Source organism: Electrophorus electricus, chromosome 3 (assembly GCF_013358815.1).
Source record: "Electrophorus electricus isolate fEleEle1 chromosome 3, fEleEle1.pri, whole genome shotgun sequence".
NCBI lineage: Eukaryota > Metazoa > Chordata > Actinopteri > Gymnotiformes > Gymnotidae > Electrophorus > Electrophorus electricus.
In genome coordinates this window covers 18,878,871-18,900,885 of record NC_049537.1, presented here as the reverse complement: position 1 = coordinate 18,900,885, position 22,015 = coordinate 18,878,871, and the positions used below count along the sequence as shown (strand labels likewise).

The window sequence follows — 22,015 nt, the reverse complement described above, 5'->3', positions numbered from 1 at the left end:
AAAGGTTCCAACCGTTCCAATTATCTTATGATGGTGACTGGCAAATTACATTTCGTATATTACCTATGTAATAGGCTACACAAAGGGACAATATACCTTCAGAATATTATACTGCCACTGAACTGAGACATGCTTTATCAAACGGTAGCATATGCTACACTGTGGTATAATAATGTTTTGCTTTCCTAGGAAAAAAGTACAGTAAGTCTAGATGCATTGCGGTATTATCTGTCTTCTTTTTAAAATATGGTTTTGTTAAAAACTTTTAAAAATAGGATAATGTACAAAATTATCTTGTTCGATTGAAAAATCACGCGACGTCTGTGTAGAATGGGCACGCAATAATGGCCTGAGAGATTTGGAGAGGTCAGGACTGCGTACCTAAGGCTTTCCATGGACTTTCTCATACGCAGCAGAAATGTTCGTAAACTAGACGGGTGCGAAGGCGCTATAAACTTAAATAAGAAGTAAGCCATAAGTCTTACGAGGACTAGAAATCCTAAAATAACAAACTACGTTCACTGTTCTCCATTTCTTGCCACCAACCTTTTTTCTGACTGACTTGATTGATCAGTTTACCAAACTAAACAGGTTCAGTAAGACCACACGGCCTACCCAGGAGCGAGCTCAGTCGCACACAACATTCTACTCGCACACTCACGTAAAGGTTGGTATAAAAAATGGAGTTGTTCAGTTTAGAATATTACAATTATTTAAACATTGGGATATTAGATACACGTTATTATTTTTGCTGCTGTTGGCGCTTTTGAGTAAATGATTCTGCTTTGCGAAATGTTGTAGTGATGCTTCTATTTTAACGTTCATTGTTGTGCTCCATTAGACCGTTGAATTGTCCTCGTGTGGTCCGAATACTCAGGATTTTCTTTATGCTGTTCGCCAGAGTCTTTCGAAATGAACATATACGTCTGTATACATCTGTACAGTCGCACTACTTGAGGACGCATACCTTTCCCTGATGGGGTGAAAGGTCCACCCAAGCGCTGCACGCAAGTGACAGCCCACTTGAACGTCTTTTCTTCATCGCCTGGCTTCTTTCTCCCGCAATTCATGTTATTTAAGTATTGCAATGATGCTAATGGAGGTGCCCAAAACGAATCGCGGCGTCCAATCGGATTTAATGCAGGCCAACTAATGGAATGGATCCCGCCTTACTGACTTTTTCACTGGAACGTTTCTTTACTAACCGTTACTTGGGCGTCAGAACGCGACGTTGTAATGGAGGTAACACTTTTTATATATATATATATATATATATATATATATATATATATATATATATATATATATATATATATATATATATATAATTATAATGACTTTAGAATTTCGCATGTTAAAGGTCAGTCTTTCTAGGTTAAGTCAACTAATATTGATGACGTAAACTTACTTAAATTTCTTAACAAACACGTGCGGAAGTGTAGCTTACGTTACAATGTAGATGTAATCTCATTTATTATAATAATAATAATAATAATAATATTATTATTATTATTATTATTATTATTATTATTATTATCATCCGATATAGAATATTAGTCTCCGATGTTGTCAAACAAGACAGGGGATACTTAATCTTTTAGCGAGATATGGCCTGCATTTGGAATCCACCAAAAGCCAAATGCTTTCTTTATTCCTTTTTTGCTGCTTTGCGTAGAATATACTTATCCAGAAAAGGTTCTGTTGACGAAGTAGACAGATCAATCGGCAAAACTTAGGCCTGCCGTCTCTCTGAACAAATAACCTTTTAAGCACATTTCCTACTTCATATTATTTCTAATATTAAAAGTCTTAAATTTGTGTGCTACGTAAGAGCAGTTAGATATAATGCCTAAAAATCTGTATCCCCCCAACGCTGAGACTAAAGAAGTTTTGTCTCAAATCGTCAGATTTAATAACGTCTGTTTTATAGGCCACTAGTTGCCAGACTATAATGACCTCGCGTTACCTCTTTTATAGCCTACAAGTACAGACCCCAAACGAAGGTCAAGTCTTCTAAGAAGCTGTTGTTGAATTCGTTTAAATATCTTTAGAACATCATCGGCCATGAGTCGATATGGGAGGGTGGAACTATTAAGCTATAGCAGTGACTGCCATTATAAGACGGGTAAACGGCGAAATGAGGAGTATTTAGCTATAGCGAAGCATATAAATCCTGGAGAAGATTTGGTTCTACAATCTTTTCTCACAACAGTAGATGTTGGTGATTTCGTGCTCTCAACTCATGTTTCCGTGCAGTTTTTTCCCCCGCTTCTGCTTACGAATCTGAGAATGGTAGTGGCATAAATGAGCAGCGCTTGCGCGTCGGTTACCTGACTTGAATCTGTTTAGCAATTCCAAAGAATGAGATCACGCCAAGACACCGTCAGAATTTTAAATGACTAAAATTACATTTTTGAAGAAGTTAAGCGTAAAAATGTTCTATGTACCACATCGACCAACCCAATGCCATTAGTGTGGCGCGCCAGAATCTTATTCATGCACATCATTAACTAAGCCTATCTCTCTCCTTGGAAAAACGTATTATCAGGAATAGATCGAAATCTTTTGAGCAGATTTGGGTTGAATTTGAAATGCGAAAACTGCTAATTTTGCATGAATAAAAAATAAAGTTGTTTTCCTATATCTGATCCTGATCTGTTGGGTTTACGCAACTGACTGGAGTAACGGACTTAATGCACCGAATTTGCGTTTGTGTTTTTTTTTTTTTTTGCCAATACATATATATAAATTGATAGCCTATTCATCTTGCATCACTATTGCTCGTGTTCATTGTTAGTTAGTTGTAAAATTTTAATTCGATGCTTAATAGAAAGTAAACATACTCAAGGTAAACGATAATATACCCATAGGAAACCTTTTTAATTTAACAATCGCTGCATGAACGATTTTTGAGTTAGGTCTACTGATCTATAGAGTAAATAGTCATTCTGAAAGAAACGTTTATGAATGATATAGGTCTTTTATGATGTAAGTTCTGTGCCTCCTCAAAGAGATCTCCAAAGAGGAATTCATCCCCCAGATCATGTATAAATCAGTATTTCTTTTTCAGTACTACTCTCAGTTAATTGGTAAAGTTGTGGAATCTGTTCAGAATTTGCACTTTTAATGAGAATACGATAGTCACTAGTATTTTCATAAGTGGTAAACGTTGCTAATGCTAACGTTAATGCAGCCAACAGTATTACTGCCTATCCTGCTCCGTTTATAGCTTGATCATAACTGTTAGCCTAATGTAGGTAACCACAGCTGGAAAAGAAGTCCTCGCATATTTCACAAAGCTTCACAGTTTACTGTGAGGCACTGTGTTGTCTGACTGAAAGTTAATTATTTAATTCGTCTCCATAGAGTTTTCAGCATAAAGACTTTAATTACCTTTCCATCATATTCAGTGAATGACTGCAACGTACATACCAAAGTCTGAAAGGCAACACTGGGACCATGTTATAGTTAATACTGAAGATACAATCTCAGATGGTTTGCTAAGACACACCAGAATAGACAGACAATGTCCAACAAACTACAAATTTCATGAAGATAAATGTAAGACAAATGCCCTCTTTCTTATTGTCTTTGCACCAAAGTGTGCCGAGAAGCAGGTTTATCATTATGTTTGACTATACATAAAGCCAAACAATTTCTGCAATATATTCAGTGGGGGAGAGTGGGGGAGAGTGAGAGTGAGAGAGTGAAGGAGAGAGAGAGAGAGAGAGACAGACAGACAGACACTGTATGATCCATGCCCTCCACAGACTCCATCAAGTAAGGAATGATCACATACTGTCATACTAATAAACATGTAAGTAGCTCTGGATGAGCGTTTCCACCACGTGCAGTAAATGTAAACTGTAAATGGCGGAAGTGTGACATAACTAGTAATAGGAAATAATAATGAATAACAATAATATTATATAGCAAAATTGAACAAGTTGATTCACTGCAGTTACCCACAGTACAATGTGATTTAAATAATTTATAATAAATTAGTGTAACTTACTATTTATTGTTTAAACCCCTACCACCATTATGTTTAGGGAGTTTAAATGGTTTTTTAATCAATAAATACAAAACAAATTTGTGGCTTAAATAATGCTTTACTTATTTGACCTTAATTTCACCTTTCTCCACTAAAGCAAAAATGTCATAATCTTTTCCACGGTCTAGTCTACATCCATCACTGGATAAGATGCATCTTTGCTGTATTTCTTTTTGGACTTTTTTTGGGATATGCTTCACCAATCAATCCCCTTCTCCTATTTTTCTTTTTCTCTCTGTCTCACATAGCTTCCTTCATCCCCCCACTGCGTGTGTGGGTGTGTGTCTGTCTCTCTCAAGGTTTAATCCTCTGCTGTTCTGAAGAGCTGTAGACGAAGCAGCTGTCTTCTCCCTGCTTCTGGAGAGGCGGCCCACTTTAAATGCAGGGTCCAGGCCACCTGGCCCCTCTGCAGCAGACCTGATGAAAATAATGAAGAAAATCTTCACGATTTCCGTCGACTAAGCAGAAGACCAAAACAAAACAACCGAGGGCACAGAGGATCTAAACAACAGTGTCTGTGCAGAAGTTTTTGGACAGTAACACACACAAAGCACGTGAAAGGCTCGTGACCACACTTCTTGCTTCAGGTTTCTCATGAGTAGTCAGACCATTAAGATGAAACTGGGTTGCATTTTTCATTGCACATATGCATGCTAGATTACCTATAGTTTTTATCTCCTTTTGAATTTCCCCAGATATTTTTTTCAAAAGCATCAGACATTTTGAATTTGATACACACATATACACATTATTGCTAAACAGTGGAAGTGTTGATGGCAGCACTTTCAAATACGCTGAGTTGATCATGTACACTGTATTCTTCAGGATCAGTGATCCAAGATAATTATGTTAAAACCTTTTTATCAGGGTCGTAAGTGTTTATTTCCTTTGAAAAAAAAATGTTGTTCCCTGGTAAATTTTCCAAGGTTCTTCCTTTGAATTTTGTATTTTTGCTGTTTTTTCCCTGTCCAAATAAGCCCACGTAGATTTAGTTTTGATTCATCTGTAGCACCCCCTTTCACTTGGTCATTTCATACGTCTTGAGTATCAGGCTTATATATCCATGGGCCTGTATGCACTTTCATCTTAAGCGTCCAACCCCCCAAAAGCATTTTAAACGGAAATCCGAACGTTCGGCCCACTTCAGGAAGTGGTCTGAGACGCATCTAAGATAGAAGCCACACCTACATATGTCTCTCTGACAACAAAACCCCGCTCTCCCGTTACGTCACACAGTGTGGTCATTCGGGACCCACCTTCAAGTACAAACGCCAAAGTTTTACTCTAACTATACTTCATTTGTTTACTTATAGTGCAAGATGTAAAAACGAACACCAGTATTCGGTAGATGGATTTCTGACACATGCACACCATCGAGACAAGACTAGGACCTCTAGAAAGTTGAACTAGACATTAATTGTTTATTTTTTCATTTTCTATTTATTTTTCTCCTAAAATTATTACTCTGGTGACCGTTGTCAGCCAGTGGAGGATGGGCCACCCTTTTTAGTCTTGGTTCCTCTCAAGGTTTGCATGGGTGTGTAGATAGAAATCACTCAGTACTATGCAGGTGATGATGGGTCCCCTCTTTGTGTCTTGGTTCCTCTCAATGTTTTTTCCTCATGCTCTAAGTAGTTTTTCCTGGCCACTCTTGCCATTGGCTTGCTCACTTGGGGCTTGGACTTGGACATTTGTAAAGCTGCTTTATGACATCTGTTGTAAAAAGCGCTATATAAATAAATTTTGATTTGATTTTTTTCCATTTGATTTGTGTTGGTAGTATGTTGGTAGCATATTTGCATTTTCCCGATAAATATTGATCCGATTTCAACCTGGCTATCTGGTGATGCATTTATTTAGTGTACATGCAATGTGGTTTTTTAAATGAAAGTGGCATATATTTCTTTATTGTAAATTTGAGATTGTTTGAAGTTGTTATAATGCTGAGAGATTATTTTATAGGTGTGAAATTTTGAGAAATGGGGTGAGAACCAAAAATGTGGCTCCTAGCTATCTCACAAGATATGAACAACTTCTTGAACCCCCCCCCCCCCCCCCCCCCCCCAAAAAAAAAAAAAAAAAAAAAAAAAGCTGTAGTCATACACTGGACAGGTGAATGCCATAAAGGTGATCGCAGGCAAGTCAACTCGCTCTGTTGGGAAGAATAAGTTTGCGAATGCATACATTCAGGTTAATTCATATATTAAGCTGTATAAATTTGTTTGTAATCAGAATATTTCCATATATGTTTCTGTATATGCATGTAAGTGTAATGCCTGTGAGTGAATACAATTGAAATTATTAGTTATTAAACAACAAAATCCTGCAAGTATCAATGTAATAGTATTTCATAGCAAAGGGATTTTAGCCTGAATATCAAATTCAGTAAAAAGTATTTTGTGTCAAAAGTCTATTTTTCTTTTTTTTTAAATGTTATTTATGCCCTTATCATTCATGCTGTTGTCCTATTTTCTAGTAGAAAATGAACCTTTTTCACATAAAATGGAAAAAAACAAAACAAAACAAAAAAAAAAACCCTTTAAAGTCCTGTTGAAACAGATGTGGATGTTACAGGAAGTGTGGGATTCTCCTGTATGGTGAGATTCTTACATTGTCCTGCTCCTCCAATGATTCAATTCATAAAATGATTAAACTTTTGATTCAAAACAGATTAAGGCCCCTGCTACAGAGCTTTACATTCCTACCATATAAAGACCATATAAAGAACAATATTTACCCTCTAGTAGAGAGCAAAAGGGACAGAGCTGACACTTGTGGAGTAAAGGGGTTGGAGCTGACACTTGTGGAGTAAAGGGACGGAGCTGACACCTGTGGAGTAAAGGGGTTGGAGCTGACACCTGTGGAGTAAAGGGGTTGGAGCTGACACTTGTGGAGTAAAGGGACGGAGCTGACACCTGTGGAGTAAAGGGGTTGGAGCTGACACCTGTGGAGTAAAGGGGTTGGAGCTGACACTTGTTTAGTAAAGGGACGGAGCTGACACCTGTGGAGTAAAGGGGTTGGAGCTGACACTTGTTTAGTAAAGGGACGGAGCTGACACCTGTGGAGTAAAGGGGTTGGAGCTGACACCTGTGGAGTAAAGGGGTTGGAGCTGACACCTGTGGAGTAAAGGGGTTGGAGCTGACACTTGTGGAGTAAAGGGATGGAGCTGACACTTGTGGAGTAAAGGGACGGAGCTGACACCTGTGGAGTAAAGGGGTTGGAGCTGACACCTGTGGAGTAAAGGGGTTGGAGCTGACACCTGTGGAGTAAAGGGATGGAGCTGACACCTGTGTAGTAGTGTGAGATGCAGTACATTCCTGAAGCATACTCCAGCCTGGCATAACCATAGCCAGCTTCACTGGCACTGCCTTCCAGCATGAAACCCTTTCCCATGGGTCCTATCTAAGTTTATGGATAACAAGGTAGCCTCTCCTCAGCCTGAGTATCTTACTGTGGCATCAGTGTTTACACCTGACATCAGTCATCCCATTTCTGTCTGTCTGTCCATGGTCCTCAGAGGAAATGATCCAGTTGAGGTTTTGGTGGTGGATGTTAATAGCAATATTTAGCAGACAACTGCCAAGCAAAAACAGGATAGTAATCCAGAGCACATTTTAGGAGCCAACTGGGTTTTGATGCCAGTAGTATCATGTTCTGAAATGTCCCCGTTTCACCAGAAGGTGGTGTGATATCATCTGTCTAAGTAGGACTTTTCAGTACTGTTAATAGGTTTTAGCTGCCCATGCAACAGCAGAGCTCTCCAGGTGGCATGACGCACTCAGGTAAGCGGGTGCCTGCATCAGTGGAGGATTAGAACTCACAGTGCTATCGAGGTTTGCTTCACTGACTACAGCCTACTGGAATCTTTTTGAAGTGAGAGTTATGTGGCGCTGCTAGGATGTGTGGGCTCAAATACAAAGTGTGTCACTATTCACACAAGCTGTCTTATTTACAGGATATTAATTTGGTGAATGACACTGAAAGTCTAGTGTACTGTACAGGTGCTGGGACCAGAAGGTCTTCAAAAGGTACCTTTATCCAGCAAGCCGGCGATCCTTTAAAGTGGCAAGCAGGAGGCTAGAGCAGCTTGCACTGAAATAGTGGCGTTACAGTTAGTGGCCCAAGTCCATGATCTTATTGAAGCTTTATTATAGGTGCACATTGGTTAAGACTAAGCTTGGACTAAATTGCAGTGCTGATGCTCAATCAACATTGGCAATTCCATTTAGTTTAAGATTAGACCTAATCTGGATCTGAAAGTTTGGTCTCATGGTCTTAATTTAATTTGAGTTAAATGCCAGCAAGTCAGACTAAAGGTTTAATCAGAAAGTATCATCAAAGTGTTACATAAGTTATTAATAATGCTTATACTTTTAACAGGCTAATGTAAACTGACAATGCTATAGGCTAACAGAAATTAAATTAGTAGACTTAAATTTCGGTAGTTATGGCGAGGAAATTGATAAATAAAATAATCTATTATGTAACTCCCTGTATATTAAAATATAAGTAATATAATTTTTCATGCTACTCTAATATGTAAAGTACTAAACAGAATATGCAATATTAAAAATATTTTAGTAAAAACATATCGAGCACATCATTGTCCGTTGCCTTCTTTTATAATCTTTGAACATTTATCCTGACTTAAAATACGTGAATGCACTTTTGAGTAAATTAATTCTCTTTAATCTTATAAACAAAACCGGTTGTCATGTCTTAAGATGCTAGGTAGGCCTACAACTTCAATCCGGACCCAGTTGTAGCCTGGTTGCGCGCGTCAGCGCGAAGTACGCGACATCTTGGAAATCATGTAGTCCTAGCTGTAATATTCGCCTCCTCTCCTGCGCTCCAAGGGGTAAGTTCTGGATTAATTTAGCAGTACGTTTATCCAAAAGTGACCTCGGTTTAAAGGCTCGATCTCAGTCTGAGGCGGGCCTAACTTTAGAGACACGGCCATATGAAATTCTAAAACAGAAGATTTCGGAACAATGAGATAGAACCCAGAGATACTTGTTTATTAGATTCTTTCGAACAGGTATGATTACTAAAATTATTTTTCTCCGCTGAATTAATAGACGTACAACCCAATTTCGATTTGAAATTGCAGCGCGAATGCTAAAATAAGCAATTATAGGCCAATGCTGCCATCATGTGTTGAATCTCGGTATTGTTGGGAGTAAAATTGGTCCATTCCACTCAGTCACTATTTCCATTTCTTTTACACATTTGTGAACAAAGCGTTCCTTATCATTTAAAAATAATTCCATGAAATAGCCCATTACCTCCCTAAACACACACACACACACTCCGATATTAAATACAAAATAACTTACTTTTAATAATGAAAAACAAAACAAAACAACAACAACTGCGCAAAACAAGTGAGAGAAACGTAAGCCTATACGTGTTTACTACGGAGTAAACTTTGTGTGGTCCTTTAACGGGGACACTTAAGATTCTTCATACTGAAACGTTTATGATGGCCTACTAGTTTCAGTTCGTATTCTTAATTTAACAATGCACTTTGGCCTATTTGGCCCACTTCTTCTTTACAAAATGCAGGCCCTGCGCAAAGTTTCTTGACTTTTTGAACAGAAAAGACAAGCTTTGATAACCTTTTCACAGTCGTTTCTGGCACGTCTAAAATATTTTAAGTAGCATTATTTAATAGGTAAACTATTATTTCTCTGTCAGGATTATTTATGGGAAACTATCTGGATGTACTACAAGCCAGGATCAAGCCTGAATTTTACACACTATTTAGGGGTTAATATCACATTTCAGTTCACATTATAAGTCTGCTATATGTAGACATCTCGTACTCAAACGAATATTTATCGGTGTACAAACGTGTCGGTGTACAAAATATTTTCACTAAAATATACTTAGCCTGCAGGCATTTTTTGCGCCGGTAAAAAAAAATGCAACTTTGGATTTTACTCATTTGTTTAGGTTGTTAATGTCGTCACGTTTCATATTTATATTACAAGATACTCAACTGAGATCATGTCTACTCCTACAAAAAAAATAAAAAAATTAATCAAAACTAAAAACAAAAAAACAACAGCCACAGTTTTTTTTTCTGTGTGCAGAAATGTGCACACCCAAAACTTGGCTAGATTATACGCATTGTACAATTCAGGCTGTTATGTCAAATGTCTTTTCATTTGAAAATCAGCCAGATTTTTAAATGTTGTATTAAATGTTAAAACGAACTACGCTAATTCATAAATATTTTGAAAAAATAACACTTATTCTAACACTTTTTTTCTCGAACTATCAAAATAATGGAAAATTATACATTTCAGAAATATTTTTGCTTCCCAAGTGTTCTCTGGAAGCGAAAACATTACGTTGCAATATTCTTGTGCGCTTGTCGGTTTCTACCATTTTAATATAAAATATCACCAGACTCAACTAAAACATAAGGGAACACTAATTTTATTTGTGATCATACTCTCTTCATTCAGTGAACAGCGTTAAAAAATAGAGTATGAAAACGTTTTCGGAGACTGCCTTTGGTACCAAAACAAGCCAAAGGTGCTAGTTTCGAAATGGCGACAAGGGTATTAAACTGAACTAATACGCTTTGTACGCAAGATCTCCAAATGGACCGGCTCACCAAGACCACCGCTGTATCTGCGCTAAGCTAGAGCAGGGTACTGGTGTCATAGGGCTGGAACTGATATGACTGCTGAAATGCACTTGATGGAGATGCTGGACGCCAAGGGAAAATTGTAATCCTGCGTGCAGGGGGGCAGCGAGTTCCTGGGGTTTTATAGCATGGAATGGCCTACCGTCCTTCACCAAAACAGGGATAGCTACCCTTCGCGGAGAGGTAACGTAGCCAAGGTCCACGCCTTTCTCGGAACGCGCTCTCTTCATTTTATACCGATGGTTCTGAAACCATATCTTCACCTGAGTTGGTGTCAAACATAACACATTTGCCAGGTGCTCCCTTTCGGTAGCGGACAAGTATCTCTGCTGCCTGAAACGACGTTCAAGTTCGTAGGTCTGCGCTTTGGAAAACAGGACTCTCCTTTTCTTTCTCTTCCCCACCTCCTCGGAGTCGTCCAGCGGCTCCCTGTCACGGTCGGGCGACTCATCAGTGGACAGCTCCGGTGTCTTGACATCACTTCGGGAATCGGGAAAAACTTGAAAAGTACAAAATAAATTGATTGTACTTAAGGTTATTCACAATCATTTTGCTTATAAGAGATGTTGGCGTCACGAAAACATAATATAAAATAATGTAAAATATTCTTGTTAGTGATCAGGACCTACTAGCATATAAATGTTTCTTCAAATTGAGCTTTTCCAAATAATCTGCATCTTAAAAATGTCTATTTTCTTTAGAACTACAGTTTTAAAATGTCTGTTTAACTCCCTGTCGCATTATTAGTTAAATTGATTAATAGATAAATAAATTAGAAATAAATAAGCACTTACACGGATAATGATAGCCACCTGAATTCCCCAGCCAATGTGAATTTCTTGGCGAGGACTGTTTTATAGTTTTTGTTGAACACTGTGAGTCTTCATTCGTATCTTCTTCAGTGTCGTCTTCAGGGTCCCCCGTTCCAAAATCATTATTTACTTCCTGGAGGTTTAAAATATCGCGCACGGAGAATCCAGTTTTTGTGCTATGTGACATTTTACAAATAGAGCCAGATTTGTGGCACGCTTTTAGGTGGCCTTGAGATCGGTAAACCTTTAGATAAGAGTACTATGAGTACTTGCGTTGTCCAGTCGACAGCCTTCTCGTGTTATCCTTAGCTGGGTCCTTGAAGGCGGCAGACACCTTGTGTGCAGAGCGCATCGGCTGACCGTGCTACATCGCACCCCGACGGAGCTGTCTGAAGCAGCTCATGAATACAGTGTCACTGCAAGGGCTTGACCGAAGTAACCCGTTAACAGACTGATTGGTGCATTTGAGGTCGTCGACAAATACTGGACCCGCGGAACAGCATCGATATCTGCAAAAAAAAAAAGCGAAGACTAGCAGGGGCGGATCTTGGGAGTCAAGTGGATGAGCCCGTTTTTTGCGGGTCTAAATCACTGAGGTTTAGCCTGTCTTCAGTAGTATGATGTGATACAAGCAGAAAGATAGCATGGGTCGGTTTCGCTCCTAATTTACATTTCAGAAGTGCTCAGTGAATACATTGAAGCCTTTGGTAGCTAATAATTATCTTGTGCTCATGCAGAAACATTTTTAAATGCAATTGGTTAAGAACATTAGATATTACCTCTAATGGACTGTCTGTGTTAAAACGAGATTGTTTGAAATGGCAAGTGGCCAATTTATGGAAACCTTTTGGGTCAATATTTTGCTTCGGGATTAAGTCAAGTAGCATAAACATAGTCACCGGCATATGATGGAGAACAAGAACAAAAAGCTTTTTACCGGTCTCACTTATGCGTGCACACCATTTAAATAAATGTAATATAATCTGTATTGTTGATACTTACACTGATCGCAAACTATATGCAAAGCTCCGTTCTTACATGGTAAACTGGTGTTAGGAGGTGGTGATGTAATAACATTTTAGGTCTAAGTTACATAGTCATTAATCTGCAGGTGCAATGTGATCTTAAATGAAATCACCACGTTCAATGAAGCAATTTTACGTAATATCAACAGAATTAACTCGCATCCAGAGACGGTTATTCGGTTCTTTTGATAGGGTATTAAAGCTACTTGAGAAATTCCAAACTCTCACCAAACGCAGAAAGTATCTTTGTAGCATATTGGTAAGATAATTGGCTACTACCTACTATTTGCGCAAAAAAAATATCCACAAGAGCTGTTTTATTCGGGGGCTTATATTTGTGTGCTGAATGCTGATGCAGTGTAAATATTCTAAGCGCGTGGATGCATTATGTGCAGTGTAGATACTGTAATTGTCTGAGACATTACAGCTGTTTTAAGAGTAATTAGAAATGTTTGTTTTTGTCTTCTTGTGTATTTCATTCGCAATTTTCGTTAGGCTATTACATTTGGCTATTTTCCCGTGTTAATTAAATGTATGATGTTTTGCCCCTTAAACCTTCGTTCTCTGAGTAGCCTATGTGATGTGGATGCCGATGTCCTCTTTTTTGACCGTCCTGCGCACGTCCTGGGTGGTCGGACTAAGCAAACACACATACAAACCGATTTCTAAGCTGTGGACAAAAGGAGAAGTGTAGACAAATGTCCGTCTCCCTTTGGATGTTTTTGTGCTAGATCAGGTTTTGCATTTATTTGGGGAGACCAAATAATGGTTGATTGACGCCCCCTCACAATGCGTCCTAACTGTTTGGAATAAATCTGAGGCTGTTCCTTGTTGTCATGGTACTCTCAATAGAGTATTCCTCCATTCGTGTCTTAAGCAGTAGCTCTGTAAAATCGAAATCAGACCTTTAGTAAGATATTTGAATTTTAAAGCACTAAGCAAAAATTGTTGCAACCCGCAAAGTCATAGGTTTCGACTATCAACAACGCACCAACACCAGCGTTCAGTAGGTCCGCTTTGCCCTGCTCTGTCAGCAAACCTCGAGCTAATCCACCGGAAACGATGATGACGTTACGGTGATTCCTGACTGAGATTTTCAAAGCACAGAGTTGGACAGAAGTTGAACCCATTATTGCCAGCATTAAAACCTGACTCTGAGTGACTACATCTTATTTTGGTTTGTGTGTTTGTTTTCACACTGTTTATGATTTTACGTTAACGTATCACGTCAAAGCAGAGACGATCACGCACGCCAAAGGTCAGATATTTTGAAAGTGCGAAACGTTTTTTTTTTTCGTTTGTACTCCAGGTAAAGGAGTGAAGTAGGCATGACAGGAGTTTCGAAACAAGTACGCTATGAGTTTCACAGGTGAGAGAGAGAGAGAGAGAGAGAGAGAGAGAGAGAGAGAGAGAGAGAGAGAGAGAGAGAGAGAGAGAGAGAGAGAGAGAGAGAGAGAGAGAGAGAGTGTTAATTCCGTGCTTGTTCCATCACTTAATGAACGAAAGGTTAATTCCTTGCTTGTTCCATTATTTAATGAACGAAAGGTTCTTCAACGAACAGAAGTTCATACAACTGGGCCTACTTACTCGGTTCCAATAGATGTTGCTGGTAGCATTGGAGGGTGGAGGTGTCCATCTAGTGGTGGGTGTCGGTTATTCCATTAAATACGTCACTGATCTTCAGATTAATTTACTGTAGCTGTTTTTCGACATTGTGGTTTGGGTAAATTCACGCGACAGGGTGCAAATGGTCCTCCGACATTCCACCCTGATTTGGGCACTACTATATTAATCATGTCGATTTTTTTGTTTGGTGCTTTCGATTTTTCTTGCCGTTTTAAAAATTAACTAATGTTTTAGAAAAAAAAATATTGTACAGTATTGAGTTATTTCCATGGGTGCGTAGATAGAAATAACTCAGTACTATGCAAGATATATTTTTCTTAAAACCTCAGCTAATTTTTATAACTGTGCGCGTTGTCGGCCAGGTGACGATGGGTCCCTTCTTTGAGTCTTGGTTCCTCTCAATGTTTCTTCCTCATGCTCTAACGTTAGGGAGTTTTTCCTTGGCACTGTCGCCCTTCGCTTGCTCACTTGGGGCTTGGACACGGACATTTGTGAAGCTGCTCTGTGACAACAGCTGTTCTAAAAAGTGCTATATAAGTAAATTTGACTAAAATACCTGTCTCATTCTGTTTAAAATACATGCACGCTACCAATTTGGCCACACGAGGGAGCAATTGGATAAAACCTTTTCTCCCTTCGTGTATTTACGCGAGATCAGTAATCAGTACTTTACTAGTTACGCTAACAACACTGTGAACACACGTTATTTCTGAAGATGTGGAACACAACCGACACACACGCGTGTGTCAATCACACTTGAATTGAACGTTAGAATTAAGATAATTCCAACAGTACCATCTCTTCCAGAGAGCAATTCCGTTCTAGAGGGGCACGAAGGACAGCGTCCAACATAATTAACGGAGACATCTAAGGGGTAGAGCTCAGGAATTCAAGACACGTTATGCCAAGTTTAGTGGTTAAGGTAGTTGACTAGTAATGGGTCTAGTAGAAGGTTGCCAGTTCAAGCCACACCCCTGCCAGGTTGGGCTGTTGGGCTTTTGAAAAAGACCCTTGATTGCTCAAGTTGTGTTTAGTCAGAATTGTAAGTCGCTTTGGATAATACAGTAAATTCACACGCATTTTCCAATAAAAAAAGGCTTCTCACTCTAACAATTAAACTTAAATGGTGTGCTTTTTAAGTTTTCTTAAATTGGGTTGATGCAGTTTCACAGCATTATGGCATGTACAATAACCTACCTATGTAAGGCCAAACAACCAGGGGCCCGTTGCCCATCTTTAAATGAGAGAGACAGGGTGTATGAGTTCAGTATAATAGTCTTACTACCATTTAAAGATGATCTTTGTGTAACGATGCTTTAGGGCAAACCCAGAGGAAAATACAGACAGAGCAGAATGACGGCCTAAAACATTAACTTGCTCAAGTTCGGAGTTTCACACCTTGTCACTTTGAGCTAGCGGAGAATAAAATTGCTCAGTCTACATAACTGCTCAGTCTACCACGCTATCGAAATTTACCTGAAATCAAATAGTGGAACAATTCTGAATAATGAGAGCAAGTTTTTAAAATACGTGTCTGCAAAAATGCAAATTTTGATAACCTAAACAGACTACTGCAGACTAGCTGTAAGTAACGGACAAAATAGGTTCTCGAAATCGTTTGGCTGATTTGAATGTCAGTGTCATGACCTAACCATGAATTCTCCGTGTATTTGCATTCATTAGCTTATAAGACCTACGCTACGGTCCGTAGGCTCTTACACTTACATACTCACATTGTCACGAGTCTGTCACACTTACAGACTCACGTGTCTAGGTATTAAGAAACTTTGGATGTCATTCGACTATTAGGAATGCATTTCCTAAAAGGCTCAGACAACTTCAGTGATCGATAAAAGTCAGCAATATCGGCTACCTTAAGATTTATATAATTGAAACTGAGCAATTATAAACTCACAGTGAGTAATGTATATAGCATTAGTTATGATAAAACCAGATTATTAGTCAGATGGACTAATAAATGTGAAATACATAAAATAAAAGATTTTGTGCTAATTCAGGCGCACGCACATTCAGACACAAACATGCCCCGCATACACACACACACACACACACACACACACACACACGCACGCACGCACGCACGCACGCACGCACGCACACACATACATAACATTTTGCAGAGCAGGTTAAGAAGGAATAAAATACCACGTACGAAGCAAGTGACAAAGGATGACAGATCAAACAAGAGTAATGCAAAAAATTAGCCATGAGAAACATGTAGCCCATCTCAACTGAGGTATTAGAACTGTGTGTCAAATGCTGCCTTTATTAGGTCTGTCAGAGGTGCGGGTCATTAAAACACGGTCACTAAAATTTCCCATAAACATTTATATTTAAAAAATTATCTTTAGTGCATTAGTAGCACGTTTAATCTTCTCAGTCTGAGTGGATTCACTGTAGTTTCACAACCAACCAGACGGTGGCCCTTTATCCCTTACCCTGCAAGTGACCGACTAGACAGAATAGAATGTTCTGTTAGAGCAATTATAATTATTTTGGCATCCTAAAAACTTTCAGAAAACGAATGTTTCACAAGAATGTTTTACGACAGTTTCTAACACAGTGAGTTAGAGTTTAAGCAAAAAGTCTACGTTCCTTATTTTTGACAGCTGGCCGACAGGCGCAATGGGCCACGTTCACGTACACCGCGCAGGCGCACTATAGAAATACTCTATGGTAAAGTGTAGCTGGGCTTTTAGATGCCCGATGGCCAACACACAATAATGCATTATAACGAATTATACTGACAAGATTCCAAGTAGTTGGCTAATGTATTAGAGTCGGCATCAAAAAAAACAAAAACGTAGTCTTAACACTAAAACGTCTATGTGACGTCTAAGTCAATCTGTGACGTTATGCTTTGGACAGCTGGAATTGAGGGTTTTTTTGCCGAGTTTATTAAAGCCTCCATATTATACAAGAACAGAATGAATAGAAAATAAATATTGTGTCGATAAATATTGAAATATATTAAAGATAAATGTGAACATCTTTGATCCATTTTTATGATAAATCGTGTGGACAAATATAGGCTTCACTTTGCAGATAGTTAAAATTATTACACCAGAAAATAACCTCTGGACATCACTCAGTTGGCTAGTGTCATATTTTGTAAGTGATGAACTGTATTTTTATGTATCTATTTAATATTTATTGTTGAAATATCTTATAGACTGAATATTAAAATGTCCTTAAGGTCTTTACGTTCGGAAAATCGCGCAGAGCAGCATGCGTGGTGGCGGAGTCTGGTGGAAACAGGGAGGAGTTGGAAACTTAGCCAGGGAGACTGACGCCTCAAATTATTCGCACACTCTAGCCTGAGGGGTGAACACTGTCGAAAGGGAAAGATCATTGCAGTCTGTGTTCTAAACGGCGACTCGTTAAAGAAGTAGAGGATAGCCACAAACGGGAGACGCGAGGAAAAACACTTTTCCAATGCGCAGAAAGGGGAAGAAGGCTACCGACTCCTTTCGAGAGTAACTATTAAAGGGTGGTCACCATAAAGACAAATGGGTAAGAGTCTTAATATTTCGCTAAAATTTTAGAAAGAAATGTGAAATGCATGCAATAAATATACGTTAGAAGTGGCGATGCGTTTAAAGCAAGGGAATAATCCCGTTTACTTCTCAGTACTGATGAGTTACAATCATTTTAGTTGTGTTATGCTTTTTAGCTCTGTATAGCTAAATTTGGACATTGACATTCCTGCATATTATATTGTTAATTGGAATATTACATTTCAGTCTTTCCTAAACGTCGAAATGATGTAAAGTAATAGCTTTCAAGTGCTTTCAGTGTGGGCCTATTACATATTTCAATATGGTCACTAATGCGCAGTATTTCAATATTACAGAGCAGACGTACGGCGAGGTGAATCAGCTTGGCGGCGTATTTGTCAACGGAAGGCCTCTTCCCAATGCGATTAGAATACGAATCGTTGAACTGGCACAACTCGGAATAAGACCCTGTGACATAAGTAGGCAACTTCGTGTGTCTCATGGCTGCGTAAGCAAGATTTTAGCAAGATACAACGAGACGGGCTCCATCTTACCCGGTGCCATCGGTGGAAGTAAACCTAGGGTCACGACGCCGAATGTGGTAAAAAGCATAAGGGATTACAAGCAAGCAGATCCTGGAATATTTGCGTGGGAAATACGAGACAGACTTTTAGCTGATGGCGTTTGCGACAAATACAACGTGCCATCAGTGAGCTCTATCAGTCGTATTTTAAGAAATAAAATTGGAAATCTTTCACAGCCAAGTCAGTATGAGGGCAGCAAGCCTTCTCCCCCGCAACTTCCCTACAATCCTGTATATCCTTATTCATATCCCAACGCCATCTCACCAACCGGCGCTAAACTTGGAAACCCTCCTGGCGTGTCTGTAACAGCCGGCCATGTCAGCCTCTCCAGGGCCTGGCCCTCGGTGCACACTGTTAGCAACATTCTAGGAATACGGGCTTTCATGGATCCCTCAGGTAATTTCACATTTTGCGTATAATTTCTGTAGTATTATATAGTGTATAATTTGTTCTGGAGTCATTTTTGTTTTGCTCTATAGGTTGTTGAATATTTTCTGTAAGTCGGCTGTATAGATGGGTTACAGAATATAATTTTATTTATCAAAATAATCAATACAAACGATAAATAGTGACATACAATATTAAGATTTGATTAGAGAACGAGCGAGTTGATGCTTGACTGGTATAATATCAGAAGAACAATGTTCAGGTGACCTTGTTGTGTGCGCTTATGATACATTAAATTGCATTGATCAATTGATTCAAGAGCGGAACGCACTATACTGATTTTAATGTAACTTTTATTACATTTTATTTATTACCCGTCAAACGCATGTTTCCCCGAAGTGTTGTTGTTTGAATAATTCAAATCATTTTAAATAATGTACAAAAACAATCATGTTATGACGATCTTTGCGAAACGACTTTGGAAAACTTTTTCGATTTCCGATTTTCCGATTTTCTATTTGTCGTTCCATTTTATGAGCTATGCTATTCGTTGTTTAGTTACACACACACACACACACACACACACACACACACACACACACACACACACACACGTATGTATGTGTATATATATATATGTGTATATATATATATATATATATATATATATATATATATATATATATATATATATATATATATATATGTGTGTGTGTGTGTGTATCTATCTATCTATCTATCTATCTATCTATCTATCTATCTATCTATCTATCTATCTATCTATCTATCTATCTATCTATCTATCTATCTATATGTGTGTGTGTGTGTGTGTGTGTGTGTGTGTGTGTGTGTGTGTGTGTGTGTGTGTGTGTGTGTGTGTATGTATGTATGTTGTAAATACAACAAACTGCCGTAGATATAAATAAATATAATATCTACAACATTTTGCACATAATGATTTGGAGTTTTCGGAGTTAATGCGTGCTTGCAAACTCTTTATAGCGATTGCTGGTCCAGATGGCTATCAGCAAAAAATGGAGGATTGGGCAAGCGTTAATAGAGCGTCGTTTCCTTCCGCCCATGCAGTCAATGGCATTGATAAATCACATATGGAAGCTGATATTAAATATAACCAGGTAAGCTCGACTTAGCATATTGCTTACTATAGTGTACATTACAATGTACCTAATTTCTTTATTTGTTATTCTGAACTACAGCCATTTTTAAATGTATTTACTTGGATGAATGATTAAAATAGCTGCATTTAAATGTAAAGCCTACCTTTTGGACTGTTATTATTTGTTTCTGTTTACAAAAGGTTTAGAAATGTATTGGTTTATTGTATATAATACAATATATTTTTTAATCAAATAAGATAACAGTTTAAATATCTGACAGTCTTCATCAAACCTTTCCGGATATGTTCCCGCCTGCGCCTACTCTGCCACTAACCAATACGGGGTGTACGGAGGCCCGCCCGGTAACTACGGTCATCACTGGCAGTCTCAAGGCGCGAGTCTGGCTCATCCAAACAATGGCGCCATGACGCACAGCTCTAATATTCATACCGCGATGACATTCAAACGTCCACCAGACGGTAAGCTATTTTCCAACGAATTTCTGCTTTACGCGCATGTTCTGTTAGATGTGTTTAATATCAGATGCACCTTGGAGATACCTTGGATATTTATGTGAATAAAAAGTAAGTTGGTATTATGAAGTGTTAAGTTGGCAAAAAAAAAAAATCCAGACATTTTAAGTGCATATAGGGCTGTAACAACTATATATTATATTTACAAGTCATTAAGAGAGCCCGAGAGAACTGAGTAGCTACGCGTAGCATACGCTTTTTAAATTCCGTGGTAGTCAGCTGATTATTTTGCAAGCACTGACGCGAGTTCCAGTAATCTATGATTGGCTACTACTACACCCAACCACCTTGTCAGCCTCTGTAAAAATATTCATAGACTTTTGTTCGTTCAACTTGGCAGTGATCGAAATGTTCGGATTGCTTAGTGTTTAGTTAAAGAGATGAATTACTACTTATTTGTTCCATAAACCCTTCTTGTTTGATTTTCAGTCGGAGACAGAAAGCCTCCTAGTCCTCTGAGCAAGCACCAGCACGAGGCGCTGAGCAGTGTTCACGCGTTGTCGTTACCTACCACAGCGTCATAACCACGGAGATCTAAGCCTACCCCAAAGAGAAGCAACATTGGTTAGAACAAACCCATAGCCAGTTGGAAGGGCAGTTTATTTTTCAGTATATAAACAGTAAGTTATTAACTGAATTCAGAATGTTACGGCTAAGAAGCGTTAGATGCGCAAATTGGTGAGTAACTTAATTTTAATAGCTTGACGTGTGGGCATTACCACATGGAATTTCTGCAATATTTGCGGTTTCTATAGATTCTGTAATAACATTTTATTAATGATTAAAACAATATTGTTAAAACAAATTAGTGATATAGCAATTGAGTTGAATGAAGACCATTGGAGACTTGTTTTCTGCATATGGACCTATAATCTTCATGTGGAAAATTACAACTAATATACGCCTGTTCATAAAAATGCTGGCCTAAGAATGAGCTTAATTAATAAAAGGGCAACGTTCGTATTGTGGCAACAAAGTCGCCGTTCTATATTTTTTTATAAATCAATTTGCCTAATAAAAGCATGTTTAAAATAACTGCCCTCTTGAGTATTGTGTATTATTTGTTCTGGTGCTTAATTGTCGAAATCAATATCAAGCTATGTTTAGAATGATATTATGATATGAAACTTTATGAAAAGTCATAAACTTTCATGTCAACTTAAAACTTAAAACTTAAAACCAGAAACCTTACCTAACGTAGTACGGCAGGTATTTGATTCCTTATTGAAGGAGCCAACTAACCGTGTCGTTTATCGCAAAGTGCTTTGTAAATCGCCCATAACCTTTTTCCTTTTTTTTTTTTTTTTTTTTTTGATAGTCAGGGGTCGCATGACCATGCACCCCTAAAATGTCTGTCTGAAACTGTTTGAAATTATGGTTTTGTCGATCTCAATAATTCCCGCTTCTTTTTTCACAGTAGAAATGTAAGTATATGTACCATATATAGAAAGAGAGGTAGTCATATTGCAGTATACTAGATAAGAGGACTATTATCAGCTGTGCAAGCAAGATAGACAGACAGACAGACAGACAGACAGACAGACAGACAGACAGACAGTCAGACAGACAGACAGACAGACAGACAGACAGACAGACAGACAGACAGACAGACAGACAGACAGACAGATAGACAGATAGATAGATAGATAGATAGATAGATAGATAGATAGATAGATAGATAGATAGTAAAACATAAAGGT

At 38.4% G+C, this 22,015-nt stretch overlaps 2 protein-coding genes across 2 annotated transcripts; one reads left to right on the top strand and one right to left on the bottom strand.

Annotated features, from left to right (window-relative positions):
- Positions 1–10,420: 10,420 nt before the first annotated feature.
- Positions 10,421–11,996, bottom strand: nkx2.2b (NK2 homeobox 2b). Its single transcript, XM_027000847.2, has 2 exons — positions 11,507–11,996; positions 10,421–11,211 (listed from the first exon to the last, which is right to left on the bottom strand). Exons 1-2 carry the CDS (start codon positions 11,709–11,711, stop codon positions 10,676–10,678), a joined length of 741 nt encoding a protein of 246 aa, XP_026856648.2. The 5' UTR covers positions 11,712–11,996; the 3' UTR covers positions 10,421–10,675.
- A 5,549-nt stretch (positions 11,997–17,545) lies between these two features.
- Positions 17,546–21,291, top strand: pax1b (paired box 1b). The gene is made up of 5 exons (XM_027000822.2): positions 17,546–17,709; positions 18,050–18,673; positions 19,667–19,800; positions 20,063–20,261; positions 20,745–21,291. The coding sequence occupies exons 1-5, from the start codon at positions 17,706–17,708 to the stop codon at positions 20,837–20,839; spliced, it is 1,056 nt and encodes a 351-aa protein (XP_026856623.1). The 5' UTR covers positions 17,546–17,705; the 3' UTR covers positions 20,840–21,291.
- The last annotated feature ends 724 nt before the right edge of the window (positions 21,292–22,015 follow it).